The 25,247-nt window shown below is 40.3% G+C and overlaps 1 protein-coding gene across 2 annotated transcripts; it reads left to right on the top strand.

Annotated features, from left to right (window-relative positions):
• The first annotated feature begins 986 nt into the window (after nucleotides 1–986).
• IFNGR1 (interferon gamma receptor 1) lies at nucleotides 987–25,247 on the top strand. 2 transcript variants are annotated; one of them, XM_052645755.1, is made up of 8 exons: nucleotides 987–1,173; nucleotides 13,388–13,502; nucleotides 14,160–14,323; nucleotides 15,669–15,841; nucleotides 17,780–17,966; nucleotides 21,423–21,494; nucleotides 22,138–22,265; nucleotides 24,176–25,247. In XM_052645755.1, exons 1-8 carry the CDS (start codon nucleotides 987–989, stop codon nucleotides 24,722–24,724), a joined length of 1,575 nt encoding a protein of 524 aa, XP_052501715.1. In that variant the 3' UTR covers nucleotides 24,725–25,247. The 2 variants fall into 2 exon arrangements, with proteins under 2 accessions (XP_052501715.1, XP_052501716.1); XM_052645756.1 differs by lacking the exon at nucleotides 21,423–21,494 and having other exon boundaries at nucleotides 1,052–1,173.

Below are 25,247 nucleotides of genomic sequence, written 5' to 3'. Positions count from 1 at the left end.
AGAGTAATAGGAGATGCGGTCATAGAGCTAAAACGGCAGACCTTAATTATGAGAGGCTGCTATTTAATAGCTGAAAAGGTAATACAAGTTCTTTTTCCTCCAAGAATAAAGTAGTTCTTGCCCGAGCCAATTAGATTTGGGCTGTGACACTTTGCACAAACCATTTCCCGGCAAAACTTCTGGTTCCTCAACTACAAATGCAGGGATTCCAGAAGCCATGTAAGGGCTCTTTCTGCCCGAAACTCTCAAATTCCCAGAGGCATTGATGGCAAAGGCTAATACGTGGTAAAGGAAGAATTATGGCTAGGTTGTGGCGTAGAACAAAGTTCTGCAAGCCTCAGTTCGGTTCAGTCGCTCAGTCGTGTCCTACTCTTTGCGACCCCATGGACGGCAGCACGCCAGGCCTCCCTGTCCATCACCACCAGCTCCAGGAGTTTACTCAAACTCATGTCCATTGAGTCGGTGATGCCATCCAACCATCTCATCCTCTGTCGTCCCCTTCTCCTCCCACCTTCAACCTTTCCCAGCATCAGGGTCTTTTCAAATGAGTCAGTTCTTCGCATCAGGTGGCCAAACTATTGGAGTTTTTAGCAATCCTAGAAAAAGGATTGCAAAAAGAGGAAGATGAATTACAGCAAGTAGTGCCAAGCTTAAAGAACATAACCTTTGGACCCAAGGTGCTCACAAACGGGTGAGCCAACATCGCCACCACAGACTGCCGTGCCCCTAACACTGAGCTTCCACAGTGGCGACCTCTCTTTGACTTCCCGCTGTATTCCAGCTCGCCTACCCGATTCAACCTTCTCGGCCACCTCAGGCCCCCCCTCAGGAGCCCTAATTACCCCCACGCAGGCCGCCCTCCCCGCCCAGGCCCCGCCTCCCGGCCCTGGCCCCGCCTACCGGGCCAGGCTGGCCGCCCAGTCCTGGTCTCGGCCTCCAGGTCCGCGCCCTACTTTCCCGTCCACGCCCCGCCTCCCGCTGGAGGGATGGTCGGCGGCGCAGGAAGTGACGCAAGACCTAAGCCCGAGGTTCGCGCGGGTGTACACCCGCGGTGGTGCTGGGCTGCACCGGCGTTAGTGTGGAGCAGCATGGCTCTCCTCTTTTTCCTCGTCCCTGTCTTGCTGACCGGAAGCTGGGTTGAGATGAGCGCCGAGAATCCGGGACTCTTTTCGGGTACTGTCGCTCGCGGCAGGGCCGCAGGCGGGTGGGGACGGGAAAGGAGGGAGCCCCACCGGCCAGGAAGCCCCGCCCGGGGTCGGGGCTGCGCCAGCGTCGGTCTTCGACGCCCGGCGGCGGCTTCGGGGCCTAAGGGGGCGGCCGTGGGAAGGTGACGCCGAGTGTCCGCGGTTTGCAGCCTTCAGTTCCCTTTTTCTGGCCTCTTCCGCGGTTGCCGAAACAAAACGCGTTCTCTTAATTCGTTTTTAAATAAGTGAGTTACCTGGTGAGCAGTTGCACACTGGCCACAGCTCATGATGTAAATATTCGTAAGGTCGGCCCCGAATTCTTAGACGTTCTTTCGCCAGCTGAGAATTATTAAAAGGCAGTTAAGTGGCCGTCTTACGTGCGAGTCTGGAAGTGGTTCAGGGCATGTACTGTCGAATCCGTTTGTCAGGCAGGTCTCTTGGCAGACCTCAGTTCCTCCTTTATCTCCTCCTGCTTAAAGAGATTTCCCAGGAAACATGTTTTTCTAAAGCTCAGTGTAGTGATAATTAGGCGCTCCGGTGAAATCAGTAAACTCTTTCTGCAAAAGAGGCAAACCTAGATTATCGGAAAGCGGGGCATTCTGGAGCGTTTCCTCTGTGTACGCTGTTAGCAGCTGCCTGGAAGGGGTCAGGGCGACCTCGCCTCCTTTACACTTGGCGAACGCGGGGTCTGCACCTGTTTTATGACTTCCTCTGTGACACTTGTTAGACCCGGCCCCTTCATATCCCGCTCTCCTTTGGCTTGCTCTTCAGAAGTCAAGTAAACAAATAGTTAAGTCATTCCTTGGAAGAGACATTGCACCATTTGTGTTGGAAATACAAAAATAACTTCAGTTTCTGCCTTAAAGGATCCTGATGGTTTAACTGTTATTGGGCACTGTTGTAAGTTCTTACCACATCATTTCCCAAACGTCCTATAAAGTAGACGCTGTTCTAGCTCTTATTTATGGATAAGAAGTTGAGGCATGGAATCTACTAAATTGCTGCTATTCACTGGGAAGCTTGGCAGTTGGGTTCCAGAGTCCGAAGTACTTAACTCTGTTCTCTGCCATTACTAGGGCGAGTTGGTCACCCATAAGAGCAGTTTCAGTCCATTGTGATAAGAGCTAGAACTTACACACAGTTTACTGGAAAGCAACACATGGGTGCCTGACTCAGAAGGGGAATCAGGGAAGATTTCACTGAGAAGGTGACCCCAGAGTTGGAGCTGGAGGTGCAAAGAGACTTGTGTGTGCAGAGGAAGGGCTCTGAAACAGCAAGTTGAATTTGTGGAATAATTTAAGCATTTTGGGTTCGATCCCTGGGTCATGAAGATCCCCTAGAGAAGGGACTGGCAACCCATTCCAGTATTCTTACCTGAAGAATTCCATGGCCAGAGGAGCCTGGCGGGCTACAGTCCGTGGGGTCTCAAAAGAATTAGACACGACTGAGCGACTAAACAACAGCAGAATTGTTGTTTAGGAACCAGTTGGTTGGTAGGAACCAATTAATGAAGTACCTTGTCATGTGTAACAGCAAAGGACAGAAACACAGCTTCAGCTCACTTCGACAAAAAGAGGAGTTTATTGGCTCAGAGAATCCAAACCAGAGTTAAAACAGAAATGTAGAGATGTCGGCTGAACCAGAAACTCAAAGTGCCAAGACCCTCCATTTTGTATTACTTACTTTGGCTATTGGCAGCCTTCTCTACTTGGCAGGAATTATGGATGTTGACAGGCTTTTGGATTTTGACATCTTGCAGCTTCCTCCACCCTGGCAAAATCCGAGAAGAATGCTCCTGACCAGCTTCGGTCAGGTGCCAGCTATGGGAAGGATACTGTTGCAGGTGGTAACAGTAGGAGAATGCCAGGAGGGAGAGCCATAATGTTCCTGAAAGAAGTACAGGTGCTGAGCCAACAAAATAATAGGCTCACTCTTGCTCAAATCAGTGGGTAGCCATGGGATTATTTTCAGGAGATCAGTGATTTTATACAGGATCAGATACGCCATTTAGAAAGACCATTCATCTTAGAGGATAGTTTTGAGATAGATTCAAAGGAGGGAGGCCACATAGGAGGCTGCTACTTAAGCCTGGGAGAAGACAGTGGTAAGTTTAAATGGAAAAGAAGAAATTAGAATAGAGAGTCAGCATAACTTGGGGATGACTGGATGTGGGAAGAGAGGAAGAGAGTGACTGAGGTGCCTGGCTAGGGCAGAGCAGTAAACCAAGTACAAGTCCCTTCCTTCTGAGCCCGGAGCCCTCCTGACCATGGGCCCCTCGTGACTACACAGTTCCTGCATTCTTGATACCAGCCCTGGGAGGAGGATTGCCTGCCTTTCTCCACAGGAAGATCTGTGGCCTTCTGTACTTTAGCATTGTATAACCACAGGTGTCAGCTACCTTTTTCCAGTTTGTTCTTCCACTCTGGGTATTATCTGAAGAGCAGACTGCTTTAAAACAGGAGTGGGGCTCTTAACTCACCTTCTTCACTTGATTATTAGCTGTTCATTCTCTGACTTTAGGTAATGCTCTGGGTGTGTTGAGAATTTTCATTACTTTAGATTCGATATGTATTTCAGAGATTCAGAATACTTAAGTCAGTGCATTTCAATTATATTTATTGAAGAGGGTATTAATTGTTTTCATTTTATTCTGATTCATGATTTATATGGGTTTTTGAAAGATCCACATTTTGGTTCTATATAAAGGAAAACCTAAAGAACTCAAGAGAGAAATAACCCCTTTAAAGACTGAGCTAAATGGATAATTAATGGCTCCATCTTAACTGGACAAAGAAAATGAAAGATGAGCCAGAATTAAATGAGTTCCTAACAAAAAGGAATCAGTTATTTGTAATTTTCTTATTAAGGGAGTGTCTTTGTTTTAGATTATCCCAATACTAGATATCCATTTCAATCATGTCCATGCTAAATAAATAATTTAGTATACTGTTCAGATTTTCGGTGACTGTCTTGTAATTGTGATAGTATAATAAATAAGGCAAAATTACTTGAAGCAAATGCTTATGAAGTCATCAGAAAACAATTATCTCCAGTTTCTATTTATATTTTTTCCCCACTTTTAGTAAACTATCACAAAGATGATGCTTACACAGCTTTTATTAATTAAAACCGACAAAACTTTGCACACTGTCAAGTCTTTGAGTAACTTCTCAAAGCTTTTTTTTTTCCCCTCTCTTTTTGGTAAAAAGATGTAAATACTACCTCCCTTCTAGGACGGTTGTGGTGTTTAACTGAGATAATGCATAACAAAGTTGAGCTCATAGCTTGTCCAGTAAATGTTTCATTTATGTTGGTGACTGTCATTCAGTTATTTGCATCATTTTCACAAATACATGTTTTAAATATTGCATTGTTTTAGATATGAATGAGAAATTGTGTCAGCTTTAAAAACAAACTCATCCAGATCAATATGAAAAATTTAAAATAAGCTCCGTGACTAACTCCTTCTTCCAACTTTTTCCCATTCTTCCTAAGATTGAAAAGTCCTGTTTCATTTTTTCTGTTCCTAAACTATTTCTCAGCTTAGAGTGAATCAGTCCAAAAGAGAATTAGTCGTGAGAAATGAGTTCTCTCAGGGACTAGATGGACCTGGTTCAGTTAGAATTTTATTGGCATGCCAAGCAAACCCAACTAGATGAAACTGAATAAACAGGAACGATAATACAGCACTGCATTTCAGATCGGAAAAGTGGCTGGGAAGAAGTTTATTGGATAAGCCCTAATTTGCTTGTGGTTTCTGCGAAAGACCTGGGGAGTTTTAGTTCATTACAAATTCAGCGTAAGCCACAATTTGATAGAACCATCTCTTCAGAAAAGTATTTCATTCACATCAGTTCCATTACTTCTGGGCTCTACATTTTTTTTTCTTTTTTTTAAGAATCTCAGATTAATTTTATTTTTATTTTATTTATTTTTTTAATTTTTAGTTTTACTTTATTTTGCTTTACAATACTGTATTGGTTTTGCCATACATTGACATGAATCCGCCACGGGTGTACATGAGTTCCCAATCCTGAACCCCCCTTCTACCTCCCACCCCATATCATCTCTCTGGATCATCCCTGTGCACCAGCCCCAAGCATCCTGTATCCTGTATCGAACATAGACTGGCGATTTGTTTCTTACATGGTAGTGTACATGTTTCAATGCCATGGGCCCTACATTTTAAGGAAGAGAGAGTGAGTGATAAAACCTGCAGACAGGAGGAAGAGAAGACTTCAGGGACACTCCAGTACTCTTGCCTGGAAAATCCATGGACAGAGGAGCCTGGTAGGCTTCAGTCCATGGGGTCGCTAAGAGTCGGGCACGACTGAGCGACTTCACTTTTGACTTTTCACCTTCATGCATTGGAGAAGGAAATGGCAACCCACTCCAGTGTTCTTGCCTGGAGAATCCCAGGGACTGGGGAGCCTGGTGGGCTGCCGTCTATGGGGTCGCACAGAGTTGGACACGACTGAAGCGACTTAGCAGCAGCAGCAGCAGCAGAGGTCTTGAAACAGCAAAGGAACTCTGGAAGGTGAAACAGACCTGAAATATTTTAATGAACTCACTTGAACCCTTAGTTCTAACACCCTTTTTACAAAGGTACAAGGAAATAATAAAGGAATTTTAAATAGGATCATTTTTCCTTTCGTTTCACAAAGTGATAGATAGGATTCCTTTCGAAGCCCCCCAATATTTAAATGTTTCGGTTTTAAAACTTTTATGAATGCTTGAAACACCATGTGCAAGAATTCTTAAATGTCTTTATTCAGCTTAAATTTAGAGGATGGTGCTATCAATATTTGCTAAGAGAAGTTGGAAAGCACTAAGAAAAAGTTATTTTATCAGCATTGTAAAACCAGTAGATAGATCATAATCATAAATATATTCTGAAAATAATGCAGAAGTCTTGATGTTTTTCCCTTTTTCTGCCTGGATTTCTCATGCTATTTCTTATTTTGCTGTGTAAGAAGAAACCTTTGTGAAAATGTCCATAACCCCGCATCTTTAACATGAGGAAGTTGTTAGATATTTTGAGAGTTGCTCACTCAAAAAAGAGTCTGGATGCTTTAAGTTAGAGAGTTTGTTTTTGAGTTGTAGTGTCAGATGACTTTGAATCCTCCAAAACAGTTTACTTACCGGCCACTGTCTCCTTAACCTCTTAATGCTTCTCAGTTTGTCCTTCCCCTAGAGAGGTTGTGAGCAGATAGTTGAATGGTGTCTATGCAGTGCAGAGCTCTGTTTTGCGTTTAGATGGACACAACTTTGGGGGCTTTCCAGATGGCTCAGTGGTAAAGAATCCGCCTGCAGTGCAGGAGATGCCAGTTTGATCCCTGGGTTGGAAAGATCCCCTGAAGGAGGAAATGGCAACCACTCCAGTATTCTTGCCGGGAAAATCCTGTGGACAGAGGAGCCTGGTGAGCCACAGTCCATGGGGTCACAGAGTCAAATATAATTGACCACGCTCACATGTACTCACATAATTTTTTTGTCTTTGAATGCTATTATGTAAAAATCGGTGAACTGCTGTGACTGTCCGTCTTTCGGTCGAGGCACAGATGCTTTCAGAGGCTACAGGATGGTGCATAGGAGGCTGCCTGCACCCCTGTCCCCGTCCCTGCACAGGAAATCTGGAGGTGTCTGTAATGGTGTGCTTCCCCCCTGCTGCCTTTCCCAGTGAGGATCATAGAGCTGTCCTAGCTATTGGTTTAGGGGCTTCGGTGACACCTCTATTGCCCCATCTAGCGGCCAGGCTTCACCACGTGCTGAACTTCATTTGTCTTTTCTGTCCTTTCCCTTGCTGTTTTTTCCATATCCTTGCTCTTTTTTTCATATCTTATCACCAGGAAACAGTCCGCTGTAACCAGATCTCCCCTTTTTATCTGCGTTGTAATTAGAATGTTATGAAAAGTGATTCTTCTCTCCTTTGTTTGATTTTGTTTAACCTTCAGCTGCTAGCTCTAGAGGAGTTTGGGGAAGCAGATCTTAAGAAAGAGCTGAACTTGACTCTGGGTTGTATGCAGATAGAATGCTACAAGGACTCTGAACCCATTTCCAAAAACAACAAGTGTTACAGAAAACTTCTGGGCATTTTTAAGAGATGAGGACATCTGTAAGATGATCCTACTTCATGAGATACTCCTTTAACTCCATTCTCTTGCTATTTCTACACATATTTTTATTGACATAGAGTGCATTTATTATGAATAGAAGTTAGCTGTAAGCCTCAATTATTTTAAGCTGATTATGTAGCCATTTAAACTTTAGGTTACAAAATTCTGAAACTTAAGGAGAAAACTGCTCATGTCTACTTTATCATGTGATTTTGGCAAGGATGACAAAAGCAGATGTCTGATCACCACATGGTTTCTCTTCTGGTAGCATTAAAACCACAGATTACATCCTTTGATGTAAATATTCAAAAGTCTCTTCTATAATCTAGTAGCAATTTCTGTGTTTTAGAATCCATTGAAACCTCTTTTCCTACTACCTGTCTTGATTGCTTTGAAAGCTGTGATTTAAGTCCTTGTCCTAGTCTAATCATGCCAAGCTTTTACTTAAATTTTGGGAAATATTTGATTCACTCTAAAGACGAATGCAACACAAGTCTACTGCTGTTTGTATTTCATAATGTATGATTCAGTAACCTCTTCTTAAATATAGACGCACCTTATTTTATATTCTAGTACATAGGTTTATTTCTATATGCCTTTCTCTCAAATGCAGAAACTAATTTCAGATTGGGTACATACATATTCCTACTGGGAATAATTTTTTAAAAGGGACTTAAAAGGAAGTGAAGGACTTGTCTTACTGAAAACTGAGGATCCTTGTTACATAGTGGCAGGAAACTTAACACCCATCACCTTTAATAGCAGGGAAAGCAGGAAATGTGCCTGGTGAGCCCAGTGACCTAGCAAAGGTTTCCAGGCAGATTGAAGGTGCCATGTGGTGTCTTTTTATTTCTTACTGTAAAATACAAGGTTAGAGAGAGTAATCAAGGGAAGGGCTGTTAAACAAAAGAAACCAGGACCTGATGGTTTGTAAATTTCTCAGCTACTAACTGCAGTCATGAAATTAAAAGACACTTGCTCCTTGGAAGAAAAGCTATGACAAACCTAAACAGTGTATTAAAAAGCAGAGGCATCACTTTGCCGACAAAGGTCAATATAGTTAAAGCTGTGGTTTTTCTAGCAGTCATGTATGGATGTGAGAGTTGGACCATAAAGAAGGCCGAGCGCCAAAGAATTGATGCTTTTGAAATGTGATGTTGGAGAAGACTCTTGAGAGTCCCTTGGACTGAAAGGAGATCAAACCAGTCAATCCTAAAGGAAATCAACCCTGAATTTTCATTGAAAGGACTGATGCTGAAGCTGAAGCTCCAATACTTTGGCCACCTGATGGGAAGAGCTGACTCATTAGAAAAGACCCTGATGCTGGGAAAGACTGAAGGCGGAGGAGAGGAGATGACAGGATGAGATGGTTGGATGGCATCACCAACTCAATGGACCTGAGTTTGAGCAAACTCAGGAAGATAGTGAAGGACAGGAAAGCCTGGAGAGCTGCAGTCCATGGAGTCGCAAAAAGTTGGACACAACTTTTGAGAGTGAACAACAAGAACAGCAAAAGATGCTAAAATTAAGAAATGGCATCTGAGGGACTTCTGATTTATTACGAGTTTTCTTAACATTAGGTATCTTATGTAGTTGCAAAATTATATTTATATGTGTGATTGATATTTGATACTAATGTTGAATTGACCCTAGAGGGGGATGCCTTTGATTTCCTTCTCAATCATAGAATGTAAACTGTTTGAGACAGGTTGCTTCATGAAGTTGAGGTGTGACCACACCTTAGAAGGAGCCCTGTTAAGGAAGCTCAGTCCACCCTGCTGTGTATGGCCACGGGAACTCGACTAACACCGGGGCGAAATCTGGCAAGTCCAGTGCTTCCTGACTACCTGCAAGAAAATTGCTTAGAGAACTAGCGATGATAGATACCAAAAGCCATCCACATTATTCCAGAAAGGGAAAGTAGAAAAATGCAGACTGATGACTGGCTACAGGTCAAAGGGCATATTGAGTATTCAATCTTTAGGTACAAATTGTTCTACCACTTTGGTGAATAATATGGAAGTTAGAGATTTCAAGAGACACCAAGGCTATTTGCTGAGCAGGAAGTGTAAAACATATTAGTTTATCAAAAAATTCTGTTTGTCTTTTATTTTTTATTGAAGTGGAGTTAATTTTCAGTATTAGTGTCAGGTATATAATAGTGACTCAATATTTTTAAATTATACTCCATTTAAACTTATTAACTATATTCCTTGTGCTGTACAGTGTATTCTTATAGCTTATTTATTTTAGACATAGTAGTTTGTGCCTCTTAATCCCCTACTCCTCTCTTACTCCTGCCACACCATTGGTAACCACTGGTTTGTTCTCTATATTTGTGAGCCTGTTTCTTTTTTGATACAGTCATCCATTTGTTTTTAGCTTGCACATGTGTTTGACTTTTTTCACTAACTATAATACAGTCTGGGTCCAAACATGTTGCTGCAAATGGCAAAATGTCATTCATTTTTTGTGACTGAGTAGTATTCCATTATATGTGTATGTATATATGCATATATGTATATTATATATACATACACAAACACCATATCTTCTTTATCCATTCATCCACTGATGGGCACTTGAGTTGCTTCCATATATTGGCTTTTGTAAATAATGATGCTATGAACATTGGAGTACATGTATCTTTTCAAGTTAGTGTTTTTGTTTTCCTCAGATATATGTATATATCTAGGAGTGTGATTGTTGGATCGTATGGTAGTTCTATTTTTAGTGTTTTGAGGAACCTTCATACAGTTCTCCATAGAGGCTACACTGATTGACATTCCCACCAACAGTGTGTACTAGGGTTTCCTTTTCTCCACGTGCTTACCAACATTTGTTATTTATAGACTTTGATGATAGCCATTCTGACAGGTGTGGGGTGATTTTGAATTCCATTCTCTCTTTAATTTTCTTCCTAAATAAAAATGATTCCTAAAATTATGATAAGGCAGGGTTTCTCAGTGTTCGGCACTGATAGTGTTTTGGACTGCCAAAATGTGGAGGGCTGCCTTGTGTATTACAGGATATCAGCAGCATCCCCAGCCTTTGTCCCTTAGATGCGAGTAGAACCCCACTAGTACCATGCCGTTAGGAGAACCAGACTGTCTCTCAACAGTGCTGCATATCCCTGGGGGACATAGCACCTCTTGTGGAAAACCACTGAAATAAAGGGAAAAATAATGAAAAAAGGGGTGGGGGATGACAGTAGAATCCCACTGTCCTTGAGGACTTCCCAGGTGACTCAGCGGAAAAGACTCTGCCTGCCAGTACCAGAGACACAGGTTTGATCCCTGGGTCGGGAAGATCCTCTAGAGGAGGAAATGACAGCCGACTCCAGTATTCTTGCCTGGAAGATCCCATAGACAGAGGAGCCTGATGGGCTACAGTCCAGGTGGTTGCAAAAAGCCAGACATGACTTCGTGACTAAGCATGCAGGCATACACTGTGTTTTTTACCTAAGTAACTCTTGATCCGTGTTCTGCTTTGGAGCAATAATGCAGTTGCTAAATAATTGTAAATTAAGACAGTGTACCAGTTTGGCTTCAAGTACTGGAATTTTTGTTTTGGGAAAAAATATAGTAGGTGTTTTCTTCAGCAGTAAGCAAATATCCTATGTATGTGAAATTAACACCTCACTTGATAGGTGAGGGATTCTGAAACAACTCTTTAGTAATACAGCAAGGAAAGAATCCAGATTTCTTAAGGTCCAACCCAGGGAATATATTTCTTACTAGAAACAGTCTACTAGGTAAAAGGCTACTGGGTATCGGGCTTCCCTAGCGGCCCAGTGGTGGCGAATCCTCTGGCCGTGCAGAAGATGCAGGTTTGATCCCTGGGTCAGGACAGTCCCCTGGGGGAGGAAATGGCAACCCACTCCAGTATTCCCTGAAAAATCCCATGGACAGAGGAGCCTGGGGGACTGCAGTCTATGGGGTCACAAAGAGCCAGACACAACTTAGTGAATAAACAACAAATAATTCGGTATAAATCTAAGTGATTATCATTATTATCTGGAATACATTTTTTAAAAGTATAAACTTTTGGTTCTCTTTGAGGTTTTTAGGATGACAGGTTATGTTTGGAAGCCACTGCACCTGACCACGTTGCTATTCATTCATTTATTTTAGCTGTACAAGCAAATCATGTTTGATGGAGTTTTCTAGATAGGTAGGATTGAATGCTGTTACATTTCAGGTCATATTGCTAACTCTATACCTTCATGTTTGTTCACGGAGAAGGGCAAGAAAGGAGAGGGAGATAGAGCAAGAGAGAAAAGGAGAAAGGGAGGTGTGTGTTCAGTTTTCTATGGGGTGGTGGACAATAACCATTTACACCCAGCAGGGGAACAAATGGCACCTTTTAGTAACTAGATAATGGTTGTGGTGGAGTTTGATTATAAGATGTTAAAGTGACTTCTGCCCTATTTTCTTGTGTAACACTTGCACATCTTATCAACAGACATTTTCTAAAATGGTTTAAAAGAGCAAAGGCAGGAGGAAATACAGGGTATGTTTTGAAAAAAACCCTGTACACCTCAGAGAGCAAAATGCTGATGAAACTGGACTGCTTGATGGCTCCATCAGGCAGTCGTTCGGTATCTATTGCTGTGCTGGAGAAAAGGCAGTAAAGGTGTAACAGTGCTGAGTGGAGGGTTGAGAGGCCAGGTAGCACTTGAGAGTGAAATTGACCATCCCACTTGTGGCCAGTTCTTCTCTAGACATTGAATACAGTCTTTGGTACCAAATAGAGAAAATTCTAGTGATTAAACGAATTGAGGATTATTATTGCAGTGCAATTATTGATAAAAACTCCTAAGACATTCTAGGAATGTGTTCCTCATACTATATTAGTATTTTTTAAGTCAATTGTGTTTTATGTTTACTGTGGTAAAATATATATAATGTAAAATTTACCGTTTTTCTTATTATAACTGTGCAGTCCAGTAGCATTAAGTATATTAATATTGTTGTGCAGCCAGCACTCCATCTCTGGAACTTTTCATGATCCCATATTGAAACTCTGTACCCATTAAACGTTAACTCCCCATTGTCTCCTGTCCCCGCACCTGCCCCTGATAACCACCGTACTAGTCTCTGTCTCAATCTATTTGATTATTTTGTATGCTTCATATTAGTGGAATCATACAGTATTTGTCCTTTTGTATCTGACTTATTCCAATTAGCATGTCTTCAAGGATCATCCATGTTGCAACAGGTATCAGAATCATCATATTCGTTTGTAAGGCAGAGTAACATTCCATTATATGTATATGCCACATTTTTTGTTGTGGTACAAACACTCAAGATGAGATCTACACTCATGAAAAACATTTTAAATACAGCAATTGTTGTTGTTGTTGTTGTTCAGTCACCAAGTCATGTACAACTTGTCAGCCCCATGGACTGCATGCAGCACGCCAAGCTTAGCTGTCTTTCACTACCTTCTGGAGTTTGTGCAAACCCATGTCCATTGAGTCGGTAATGCCATCCAACCATCTCATCCTCTGCCACTCCCTTCTCCTGCCTTCAGTCTTTCCCAGCATCAGAGTGTTTTCCAGTGAGTCAGCTCTTCACATCAGATGGCCAAAGTATTGGAGCCTCAGCTTCAGCATCAGTCCTTCCAGTGAATATTCAGAACTGATTTCCTTTAGGTTTGACTGGTTTGATCTTCCTGCTGTCTGAGGACTCTCAAGAGTCTTCCTATAAGTAAACAATACAGTTTTGTTAATTATAGGCACAAGGGTATACAGCAGATACTGAGAACTTACTAACCTTGTATGCCTACTTTTTTACCCATTGGACACAATCTCACATTTCCCCCTCCCGCCACCCCTGGTAACCACCATTGTTCATACTGTATTTGTGTGTCCCTTATATCACAATGTTGTTTCAGTAATTTAAAATGAATTAGAATGCTTCTGTACTTTCTTTAATAAAATTAATTTTTAGAAATTCTGAATTTAAATAAATTTACTATCCTGGTGAATTCTTCAAGTGTATGTTTGGCTTCTTACATTAAGGTTTTGTAATGTTAGTGTTTGTTGCTCACTATGATCCTTCTTACTTTCTGCATCTCTTGTAGTTCCACCACCAGCCAATGTTACAATACAAGCCTACAACTTGAACACTGTTATATTTTGGGATTACCCTGTTATGCTGCAGAATCCTATGTTTACCGTACAAGTGATGAACTATGAGTGAGTGTCACTTTTATCTTTTTATCCTGTTTTTGCCAAGGCCTTTGCACATCTCATAACTGATTCTTCCATCATCCTTCCTTCCATGTGGCAGAACTGCCTGAACTGCTTAACGACATCCAGATGTAATAAGGATGCAAGTTAATTCTTTTCAGAATATTTCCTGCCTCTTGGTTCATCTTGTGTCAGATTTAGGGTAGAGGAGTATCACTAACTTCTGACATGTTAAGGCATGACGAATAAAGCTTACAGTTCTGTGTTAAAACAGCCAAGTCGTCTTACTTCATATAGTGTATGTATGAAGTAGAAAGAAAAATTTCAACAGAATTTTTGGCAAGTGTCAGGGGTTATTATATGTTGGATTCTATAAGTTAATGACTGTTAATGGACTCTAGATTTGTTTAAAGCACAGATTTTTAAAAAATTGCATGTGGAATGTGGTTTTTACAGGTCTTATTCTGAATTGAGCCTCTTTATTGTAAATGATTTTATAGATCTTCTAACCAAAGAGTAAAAGTTTCCCACTCTATCTAGCTTCTTCATCCTGTTCTTATTCATCTCTTTCTATCAGCTCCATGCTGTGAATGAACAGCACAGCACGGACAGAAATGGTTTATGTATTAACAGAAAAAGTTACCTTTGTGTTCTTTATTTTAGGGACGGGAAATGGATTGATGCCTGTAATACCTCCGAACGTTATTGTAATATCTTTTCTGTAATTAATGATCCATCGAGTTCTGTCTGGGGTAGAGTTAAGGTCAGGGTTGGACAAGAAGAATCGGTCTATGCACAGTCCAAAGAATTTATTTTATGCAAAGAAGGTGAGTAGAATGTATACATGTCTGAATTTTAATTTCATTCGTGTCTTCTATATATATTTGCTTTTATAAGCAGTTGCTAAAAATTATCACAATGCCCTCAGGAACATTTGGAGGAATTTAGGGAGTTCCTGTCTTCTCTTCGCCCAAGCCCCACAAAATAGAGCTAAGAGGTGCCCGTCACTTTGCCCTTCTAAACCTGAGAACTGCTCTCAGTCTTCCCCTCAAGGCCTCTGGCAATTTAACACGTTAAATTTAACATTTTTAACACATGACAATTTTACAGCTCTGTAATCTCTTCAATCACAGTGATTTTTCAGTTCTTCACGCTGCCAACATCCCATTCCCATGATCTGCCTGAGCTTCGTTGTCACCTCAAGCTCCAGACTCTTCAGGGCCCATTCTTCTTTTTTGGCTAACACCCTACCTTGTAGCTTTCATACCGCCACTCATGGGTAAGAGAAGTCTGTAGTCACATGGTTCCTTCCCAGTCTTGTAGCTCTTTAATGCCTTGCCTTCTGGCTTCTCTTCCATCCTTGTTCAGCTTCCCTGCTTCATGACTTCAGCCACTGCCTGGATTCTGCTCCTTCCTCTTGGTTTGTGCCTACTTCGTCTCTTCTAAAAGCCCTGCCTCTATCTGCCCTTGAAGTAGTTTCATTCCCCAGAGTCCACGCTTCTGTCACCTGATAATTATACTATCTGTTATGTCAGATTTTTCCCACACAGATTTATCAAGGTCATACTATGTGCCAGAAAGTATGCTAGGCCCTAGGGTATATTGGTGAATAAAAACAGATCTGTCAGGCACATAGGAGGCATGCAATAAACATGTGAAGAATAGATAAATGGTTCACCTACAAAGTTCCAGACATCAAAGACATAATAATAAATATTATGGAATCAGTGAATAGCTAGTTCTGATTTTCGTAGTAAAAATTGAATGTATTCTGCAAACTTTCATGACGTCTTCGTGCCATGTGTCCATAGGCACTGGAAATATAAAGAGTTTTGATGAGAATTCAAAGATAATTACAATGCCTTTTCTGAAATGTGTTTTAAAAAGCATGTTCTGTTTTCTGTTTAATGATTTTCAATCTACAGAATCAAAGATAAAGGAAAGATAACTTCATATAGCTTCTTTGATGTCAAGGCTTTTTACCAAGATTTATTAAGGACAGTTAAAATATTTTCTAGATGTTTGTGGAATGATTTAAATGCAGTCCTGCTTTAGAACAACAGCAACAAAAAGAGTAGATTGATGGATTGAGTTTGGTAATGTTATATAATATGCTGTGGATCACAGTTCCAAGATACAGATTGTACTTCTTTTTTGTTCCCCACCCCCCAGGGAAAGTTGGACCACCTAAACTGGGTATCAGAAAGAAGGAAAACCAAATCATTGTTGATATATTTCACCCTTTAATTACTGTAAATGGAAAAGAGCCAGAACCTATGTATGATGATGAAAATACTTGTTATACATTCACGTACCATGTGTTTGTGAGCGTCAATAGAAGTGAGGTATGTGTTTCTATCTCATCTTTTTCTACATTGAAATTTTCCTGTTGTTTGCTTAAGTTGTTTTATATGTGGTAAAATGAAAGTAGAATGTTTATGAATATTCAGTCAAGACTCATGGCTCATCAGTTTTAGTAAGAAAAAAAGAAATATATGTTGAAGGGAATCAGTACTGGAGTTAATCTTTAACACTGGCCACGTGAATACATTTTAAGTTTTTTCTTTGCCAACAGTGTGGTTCTAATCTAGACTCTAAACTTGGGTATCTCCATTTCTCCACTGGTAAGATGAGGATAGCTTTAATCCTTTCTTCCTCATTGGTAGTGATGTGAAGTAATACGAAGTTCTAATTGGAATCGCTGTCTTTGAAAGAGGAAGCTACCAGTACTTCTGTAGGACATGATTGCACCCTGGCAGTGACGTGCAGCCCACACTTTGCCTAGAATTCTTCTGTTGCATCCACTCTCCACAGCACTGCCATTCCTTTACTTAACAGCATTTGTCAAGCACATGCCTGGTGCCTTTTAGGCCCTAGGAGTAGCCGTGAGCAGTGCAGACAAAGCTCCAGTGACAAGTATTGTGGGAGAAGCAGAGCAGGGAGGAGGGCGGGGCGCAGGGTGGGGCCGTTGTGATTTCCAGTAGGGTGGCCAGGCCTCGCTGGGAAGTGTTACTGGAGCCAGGGCTGGGGGAGGTGAGGAGGTGAGCTCCTGGACGTACCTGGGGAAAGTTTCCGGCAGAGCCTGGCAGAGGCACCCAGGCACGCTAAGGGAGCAGCAGGGCGCTGGGCAGCTGACATTGCAGGGTTCACTGGGGACCACTTCTCTTGAGGCGTTGGAGAGAGCTGACTCTTCTCACTGAGTCGTTGTGCCTTATGGAAGGATGTTAGGAGAAGAAGGACATCTGATTTAGGTTGTGAAACATCACTTCGGTCGCCAGCTGAGTTGTCTTTCTGAAGTGTGTACCTGACCACGTTACTTCATTGCTTAAAACCCTTTAACAAGTCCCCATTAAGTACAAAATCATTTCTAAATTCTCCTCCGTGGCATGCCCCCTTGGCCTTCATAATTTGGCCTCTTGCATCCTTTCCAGCTACATGTCTCCAGCCTTCCAGCTTCATCTTCATTTGTGCTCTGGTGAACTGCTTACTGTTCTTGGTCTCCTGCAGGTACCCTGCTCTTTTGCAGAATGCCCTTCTCCACCTTGTCTACTCGGGAGAATTTCTATTTATTCTTCAGTATTCAGCTGGCAAATCAGCTCTCCTTTGAAGTCTTTTCTGACCCCATGGACTGTTTCCTCCTCTGTGGTCCAGTTATTCCTCATTTCACAGAGTGGGGCTTTCTCTTACAGTCCTCGTCACTCACTTGCATTTCTTTCTTGTGTCTCTTGTACTATCATAAGTTACTGGAGGTCAGGCACCACTTCTTACCTTTGTGTCCTTAGGCCCTAGCACAGTGATCCGTGCACTGTGGCTGGTTGAATGAATAATAAGCTCCCAGAGATTGCTTCAGTCCCTTCCGTGTATTATTGCCAAGAGATGCTCCGGCAGGATGCCTGAGTTATTCTTCGTATGAGATGCTCGTCTCTCTCACCAGCTAAGTTTCAGGCACTATAGAAATAGGACCAGTGAGCATTTGTTGTTTTGACAGCTAACACTGAACGTTTCTGCTATTTGAGTTTTTATATTCATAATCTGTATTTTAATTTTTAAATTTATAATCTCTATAAAGAACATTTTAACGGATTTATAGCATCATGCATCATGCTGTGTTGAAGTAACAGGTTGACTTACTGTTTGAATATCAACAGTATGTTCAGACATGTTCAGCACTCATCATGTCTGTGTTTTTCTTCAAATGTTCGACCAGGATAAGTATGGTGATTTTTTTTTTCCCCCAAATTAAAAGGTGCCGTGCATTTTCTTTGTTTTCTTCTTCTGTCCAGACCACGGATAAAATGTACACAAAGGAAGAGGATTGTAATGAGACTCAGTGCTTCTTAAATATTCCTATGTCCTCGCTGAATTCTCAGTACTGTGTTTCAGCAGAAGGAGTCTCAGAATTATGGGCTGTTACAACTGAAAAGTCTGATGAACTTTGTATTACCTTTTCTGATGATAACAACACAGAAGGTAATTTGTTACAATTTTTTCCTAAATATAGGGTTGTGGTTTAGTCCCTAAGTAGTGTTTGATTCCTTTGGGACCCTGTGGACTGTAGCCCAGCAGGCTCCTCTGTCCATGGGATTTCCCAGGCAAGAACACTGACGTGGCTATTCTCCAGGGGATATTCCTGACCCTGGGATCTAACACACATCTCCTGCATTGGCAGGTGCATTCTTTACCACTGAATCACCAGGGAAACCTAGTATAAGCAGTGATCACTAAAATGGTAATGTGAAAAGAGTTGATTTTTAATTTCAGTACATCTCTGCTCTTTACAAAAAATATTTAGTAGTTCCATTCTTCAGAAGTTTAAAATTAAAAATAAGGCCATTTTTCAGTCTTAAAAGATACAAAACAACCAATTTAGAAAGCCATGTGATGACCTTTGACCCAGCAAAGAAAAATTGTAACACATAAGGTTGTGTGCATAAATTTCTGCATTTCAGGATTATGAGTAAGGACATACATCCGTTTGTTACTCTAATATAGCAAGATGTTATATATCCATTAAAATATTCTTCCTGGGGACAGTAAGTTTATAAACTAAAAAGTAGGGATGTGCACTGACTAAAATTGTGTTACCTGGGAACTGGACAAGCACTGGAAATTAACATTCAAAAATAGATAAAGATTGGTTTAAATCATAGATTATAGGTCATTTTTATAACACATTCTTAAAATAAATGTTTTCATTTTATTATTATTTTCTTTAACAGGCATTCTCATTTGGCAGGTACCTTAACAAAACTTCGGGCTTGTTTTTGATGTTATGAAATTTAAGTGTTCATTATAGATAATTTTTAAAATATAAAAAGCCAGAAGGAAACAAAAGCTGTAGTTCTGCCATCCAAATGAATACTCAGTTATTCACAGTTTGGTGGGGCTTTTTCCATGCTGTTTTTTCTTTTGCTTTGTAGCCATGATCATACTGTAGTACAAATATAACTTAGTATATGGGGCTTCCCAGGTGACTCAGTGTTAAAGAATCTGCCTGCTAGTGCAGAAGACACAGAAGACGTGGGTTGGTCCTGGGTCAGGGAGATCTCCTAGAGTAGGAAATGGCAACCCACTCCAGGATTCTTGCCTGGAAAATCACATGGACAGAGGAGCTTGGCGGACTATATATAGTCCGTGGGGTCACAAAGAGTTGGACACAACTGAACACATGCACACACGCTAAGCATATGCTATAAATATTTTTTATTTTACATACTTTATTAATAGTATTTTTGATGTCTCTAAAATATTTTATTATGAAGATCATAAGTGAAGTGAAAGTCGCTCAGTCGTGTCCGACTCTTTGCAACCCCATGGACTATACTGTCTGTGGAATTCTCCAGGCCAGAATACTGAAGTGGGTAGCCTTTCCCTTCTCCAGGGGATCTTCCCAACCCAGGAATTGAACCCAGGTCTCTCCCGCATTGCAGGCAGATTCTTTACCAGATGAGCCACAAGGGAAGCCCAAAGATCATATTTAATGTTTCTCAATTTTTGGATTAACTGGTCGATTTGTCTTTATAAATCATACTTTGGTGACTGTCTTTGGGTGTGTGCGTCTGTGTATGTATATATATATTATGTTGTTCAAGTGTTTTTAGAATATATTTCCTAGGTTAAAAATGTACAAAAAATTTTGTAAATTTCTTTTCGAAGAATGAAAATCTAGCCTGAAGAATCAGACCAAACACTTTAATGAATACTGAAAACTTTTTAGGCCATTATATTAGGATTCCAAATAGATAACTTAAAATGATGCAGTGCATTTAATATCCTTTTGTGTTATGCTATTTTGAGTAAGAAAATGCATAAAATTTGAAATAATGCAAATACCCCAGATTTATTTTTTATAAAAAGAAATCCTGAGTTACAAACCAGACTGACAGGTGGCAGCATTCTCTGCCTGTCCACTCCAGTGCTTTTGAGCAGGGTGCTGTGTTGCTTATGTGGTTATTTTATCTTTTCCTATTATAAAAATTTTTTTCATGTCCTCTAACAGGTGTGATACAGGCATTTATTTTAGTAACTTCCAGAGTTATTCTGTTTTTTTGTTGGAGTACGATTGCTATTAGTTTCTGCTGTACAGCATGATGAATCAACTGTGTGTGTGTATATATCCCCACCCACCCCCATCCCACCCAGTTAGGTGATCACCAAGCACCGAGCTGAGCTTCCTGTGCCTTATAGCAGGTTCCCACTGGCTATCTGTTTGACACATGGTGGTCTATGTATGTCAGGCTGATCTCCCAGTTTGTCCCACCCTCTCCCCTCCATGTCTGCATGTCTGTTCTCTACGTCTTCATCTCTATTCCTACTGTGGAAATAGGTTCATCTGTACCATTTTTCTAAATTACACATATATGCATTAACGTACCATCCTTGTTTTTCTGACTACGGTCTATATGACACATTCTAGGTTCATCCACATCTCTACAAATTACCCAATTTCATTCCCTTTTTTACGACTGAGTAATATTCCATTGTAAGTGCTTACCACATCTTTATCCATTCCTCTGTTGATGGACATTTAGATTGTTTCTCTGTCCTGACTGTTGTAAATAGTGCTGCAGTCAGCATTGGGGTACACATGTCCTTTTTTAAAATTTATCTATTTTTTAATTGAAGGATAATTGCTTTATAGAATTTTGTTGTTTTCTGTCAAACCTCAATGTGAATCAGCCATAGGTATACATAAGTCCCCTCCCTCTTGAACCTTCCTCCAATCTCCCTTCCCATCCCACCCCTCTACGTTGATACAGAGCCCCTGTTTGAGTTCCCTGAGACATACAGCAAATACCCATTGGCTGTCTGTTTTACATATGGCAATATAAGTTTCCATGTTACTGTCTCCATACATCTCACTTTGAATTACGGTTTTTCAGGGTATTTGCCCAGTAGTGGAATTGCTGGGTTGTATGGTAGTTCTATTTTTAAGAAACCTCCGTACTGTTTGCCACAGTAACTGTATCAGTTTACATTCCCACCAACAGTGCAAGAGGGTTTCCTTTTCTCCACACCCTCCCCAACATCTATTGTTTGAAAATTTTTGATGATGGCCATTCTCACTGGTATGAGGTCATAACTTCATTGTAGTTTTGATTTACATTTCTCTTATAATTAGTGATGTTGGGTATCTTTTCTTGTGCTCTTGACCATCCGTATGTCTTCTTTGGAGAAATGTCTGTTTAGGTCTTCCACCCATTTTTCGATTGGTCTGGTTTTGGGGGTTTGTTTGGTTTTTTTTTAGATTCTGAGTTCCAGGAGCTGTTTATATATTTTAGAGATTAATCCTCTTTCCTTTACTTTGCAAATATTTTGTCCCTTTCTATCTTTTTGTCTTGTTTATGGTTTCCTTTGCCATACAAAAGCTTTTCAGTTTCATTAGGTCCCATGTGTTTATTTTTGTTTCTATTTTCATTACTCTAGGAAATGGGTCAAAAAAGATCTTGCTGTCAGAGTTATTATTTCAAAGAAGTAACTTTGGAATAGAAATTAAAGGTAATTAAATGCTGTGAAGGATGGCAAACACCACCACAGCATGTAGAGCACTGTTAATTTGAAGAGAAGACTGGGAAAAAAAATTGAAGATTGTGCTGTGAAAATAAAAAGCAGCATTAGAGAAAAATATACAGTCGTGATTGTAGGTGTTTGTGCTCTGAAACAAATCTTCCCTATTTTATATTATTCTTTATATCTGGTTTACATTCAAAGGGACTTTATTCCTGTGCAGCTTGCCTGTATGTGTGTATTTGTGTACATCTGTGTATTTTATTAAGTTTTGTAATCTTTAAATAACAAAATGTAACAATTCAGAAGGGTGGGACTAAAGACATACAGTATTGGGATGTGTAAGGAAATTATTATGAAAAAGTCATTTTAGGCACACTGTATGACAGTATAGTTGCATAAAGTTTAGAATCTGAAAGCTGGGAGGAATCGCATGTTGATATCTTGGACAGGTACCTAATTTTTTTTACTCATGTCTTCTGACTTCTGTGTCAGTGTTCTTTAAAACTCTGACCATATTAATTGCTGGATATGTAAATCCATTAAAGAATAGCACTGAGACTGTGTAACTATTTGATGGATCCAGCACTGTTCACTTGCAATTCTGATTTGTGATTTGTTTCCCTTCTTGTAGATCCTGTTTGGATTCCTGTCGTTGCTGCTTTACTCCTCTTTCTTGTATTTGCTGCGGTAGTTGTATGTTGCATCATTAAGAAGTTGTATCCAATTAAGCGAGAAGGCACCAAGTTACCCAAATCCTTGGTAATATATTTAGATTTTTTTTTCTTTATCTATTTATAGTTGGCTCTTGAACAACATGGATTTGCAAAGCACAGGGCCACTTCAGTATTTTTTTAGTGAATATATTGGAAAGTTTTTTGGAGATTTGTGACAGTTTGAAAAAAAACTCACCATATAGCCTAGAAGTATTGAAAAAATTAAGTGAAGTTAGGTATGTCATAAATGCATAAAATGCATGTAAATATAATACACAGGGTATATGTTAATCAGCTATTTATGTTATTGGTAGGTTCTGGCCAACAGGAGACTCTTAGTAGTTAAGTTTTTAGAGAGTCAAAAGTCATACATAGATTTTTTGACTGCAAGAGAGGCTCAGTGTGCCTAACCCTTGTATTGCTGAAGGGTGAACTGGACACTAAAATGTTAATTTAAACCTTTTTGATAATTCTTCGAATTTTGTTTTTAAGTAGAATGATGCTCAGCTGCATGTCACCTGTCATAAATCACTCAATCTCCCACATACCCAAAACCACTTTTTTGTTTTATTACTATGCAGTGGGTACCTTTTTATATGAGGGCCAGAGGCATAGTTAGGCCTCAGTGCTCAGGAGCTTAAAGTCAAGTGGGAAAATGATAAGGACTCAGTGGTTGTCCAGTGCAATCTGAGGGTTGAAGATCAAGGTTTATATACATGCCAGTGAGGACTTGGTCCATCTTTGTGGGGTTGGGTTAGTTATGGCTTCTCCAGGGGCAGTGATAGCTAAACAGTCTTGAGAGGCAGAGGAGTTCATCCAGGTACCGAGGGACAGTGTGTGCTAAGGCCCACTGTCAATAAAGTATGGCTTTCGAAAACCTGCAAATACAGAAATGCTTCATGGTAGTTGAAGAGTAGAAGGAAAGATGACCAGCAGTGAGTCTAAACTAGAAGGTTGACATTTTAATGCCTGACATTTTAAAGTATGATGAAAAGAACATTTAAAGGTGCCAGAATGATAACTAGTTAAGTCAGATGTGACAGGAATCATACCTGTGATACGTAAAGGGCACGTTTAAATTTGTTATGGAAACACTGTCTTTAAGTAGAGGGGATAAGAACTGTCAACAGTTAGCAGACAATTCACATATGAATTATTAACTACTAGTGGTTATGGCAACCCACTCCAGTGTTCTTGCCTGGAGAATCCCAGGGACGGGGGAGCCTGGTGGGCTGCCGTCTCTGGGGTCGCACAGAGTCAGACACGACTGAAGCAACTTAGCAGCAGTGGTTAAGCACAAACGAAGCTCGCAGTGTGCTATTTTACACCTACTAGAGAAGGAAAAATAAACCTGAATATCCACTAGTACCTTGTAATAAAAGTAGTGTATGCTGGCAAAAAAGAAATTTTAATCCTGAGGAGTTAATAAGTATGCAATGGGTGTACAAAGTAGCAGCATCCTAAGCATGCCACACTCTAAAAAATTAATCCTTAAAAAGATAGTTTCATAAATAAAAAGAAGTATAAAAATATTAACTTCAGCATGTTCTATAAATGGTAAAAATTCGAACACCTTGACACTTAGATAAATGATTTCATCATCAGTATAAAATTATTGAGCCTATGAAAATTAGACTATAAAGACAAATGGTGAAACATTACCTAGAATAAGTGACTGTACTCCTATTACAAATGTAACGTGAGTGGTTGTTGAAGGTAGCACACAAAAAGCAACATACGTTGGTGAGATAGTGACTTTCTAAAAACTTGTTTTTAATCTTAATCGTGTTTCCATTAAAAAAAGGCAATTAGCAGACTATTCCACTGTTATCCTAAATATGCCAATGAGTGATACATTTAGTTACCCTCTACCCTTTTAGACCTTTTTTTTTTTTGAGGTTAAGCACTTAAGTGTAATAATTTATTATGTTTAATCACTGATTTCTCTTCCCTTAGCTGTCTGTGGTGAAAAATGCCTCTTCAGAGGCAAAATTTGATTCAAAAATGATATCACCCATCACCTACCAGCCAATTGCCGTAGAAAATGAACAGCTGTCCCCAGGGACCATTTCAAGCCTACACACTGAGGACAATCCAGAAAAAGTGGAACATGGAGATCTTTCTAGTGAAATGGAAGTGGTGACCATTGAAGAAAATATTTCTGACTTGGCCCCATGTAGTCCTCTGACCCCAGAGAGAGAGGATTCTATCCACGCAAGCAGCAATCAGTCTGAATCCTGCAGCATCACTTTGAATGCGTATCACTCCAGAGATGGCTCTGATAGTGGCCTGGTGGTGGTAGACAACTGCTCCAGCTCAGAATTTCACCCAAGTAATAAAACTGAAGTAAAGACTGAAGGACAGGACTTCACAACGCTGAGAAACACCACCACCTCCTTTGGTTACGATAAACCGCACGTGTTAGTGGATCTGCTTGTGGATGAAGGTGGTAAAGAGTCCTTAATTGGTTACAGACTTACAGCAGACTCCAGAGAGTTGTCATGAAATGAACCAAGATCACAAACTGGGAAGGAGCTGTTTTCCTGAAGAGCTTTTCCACTTTGATTCCGTGAACAGATCCATGATTTCAGAAATGGCATCATCTTGATAGAAATCAGATGGAGTGTCATGGTTTAGATAAAAGTGTAAAGAGCTTGTTTGGCCTTGTCACTTGTCTGAAAACTGCAATCTCTTTTAAAAAAAAAAAAGCCATTGTCACATGTGAACCTTTGCGTCTACATGTTAATGGTGAACATAACCCTGCTTCCTGTAGGTGTTAACTCCAGGGTCCTTTCTAACCACTTGAAGAGATAATAAAGATTGTTTTCCTTTTTGTGCCTCAGCATGGTATTTGTTTTTGGAAGTCTGTGTATATATACTTTCAGGAGAAATCCTGAATGCTTTTCAAAACTGCACTTAAAATTGCCTTGAAATCCATAGTATTAAATAGAATATGTAAGTAAAAGCATGTATGTATATTTTTATGAAATGTTACCATTGAGGGATATTTTTTAATAAAGTAACTTTA

Source organism: Budorcas taxicolor, chromosome 9 (assembly GCF_023091745.1).
Source record: "Budorcas taxicolor isolate Tak-1 chromosome 9, Takin1.1, whole genome shotgun sequence".
In the NCBI taxonomy this organism is placed as follows: Eukaryota; Metazoa; Chordata; class Mammalia; order Artiodactyla; family Bovidae; genus Budorcas; species Budorcas taxicolor.
Note: the sequence above shows the minus strand (reverse complement) of the source record. Positions and strands in the feature narration are given on the sequence as shown.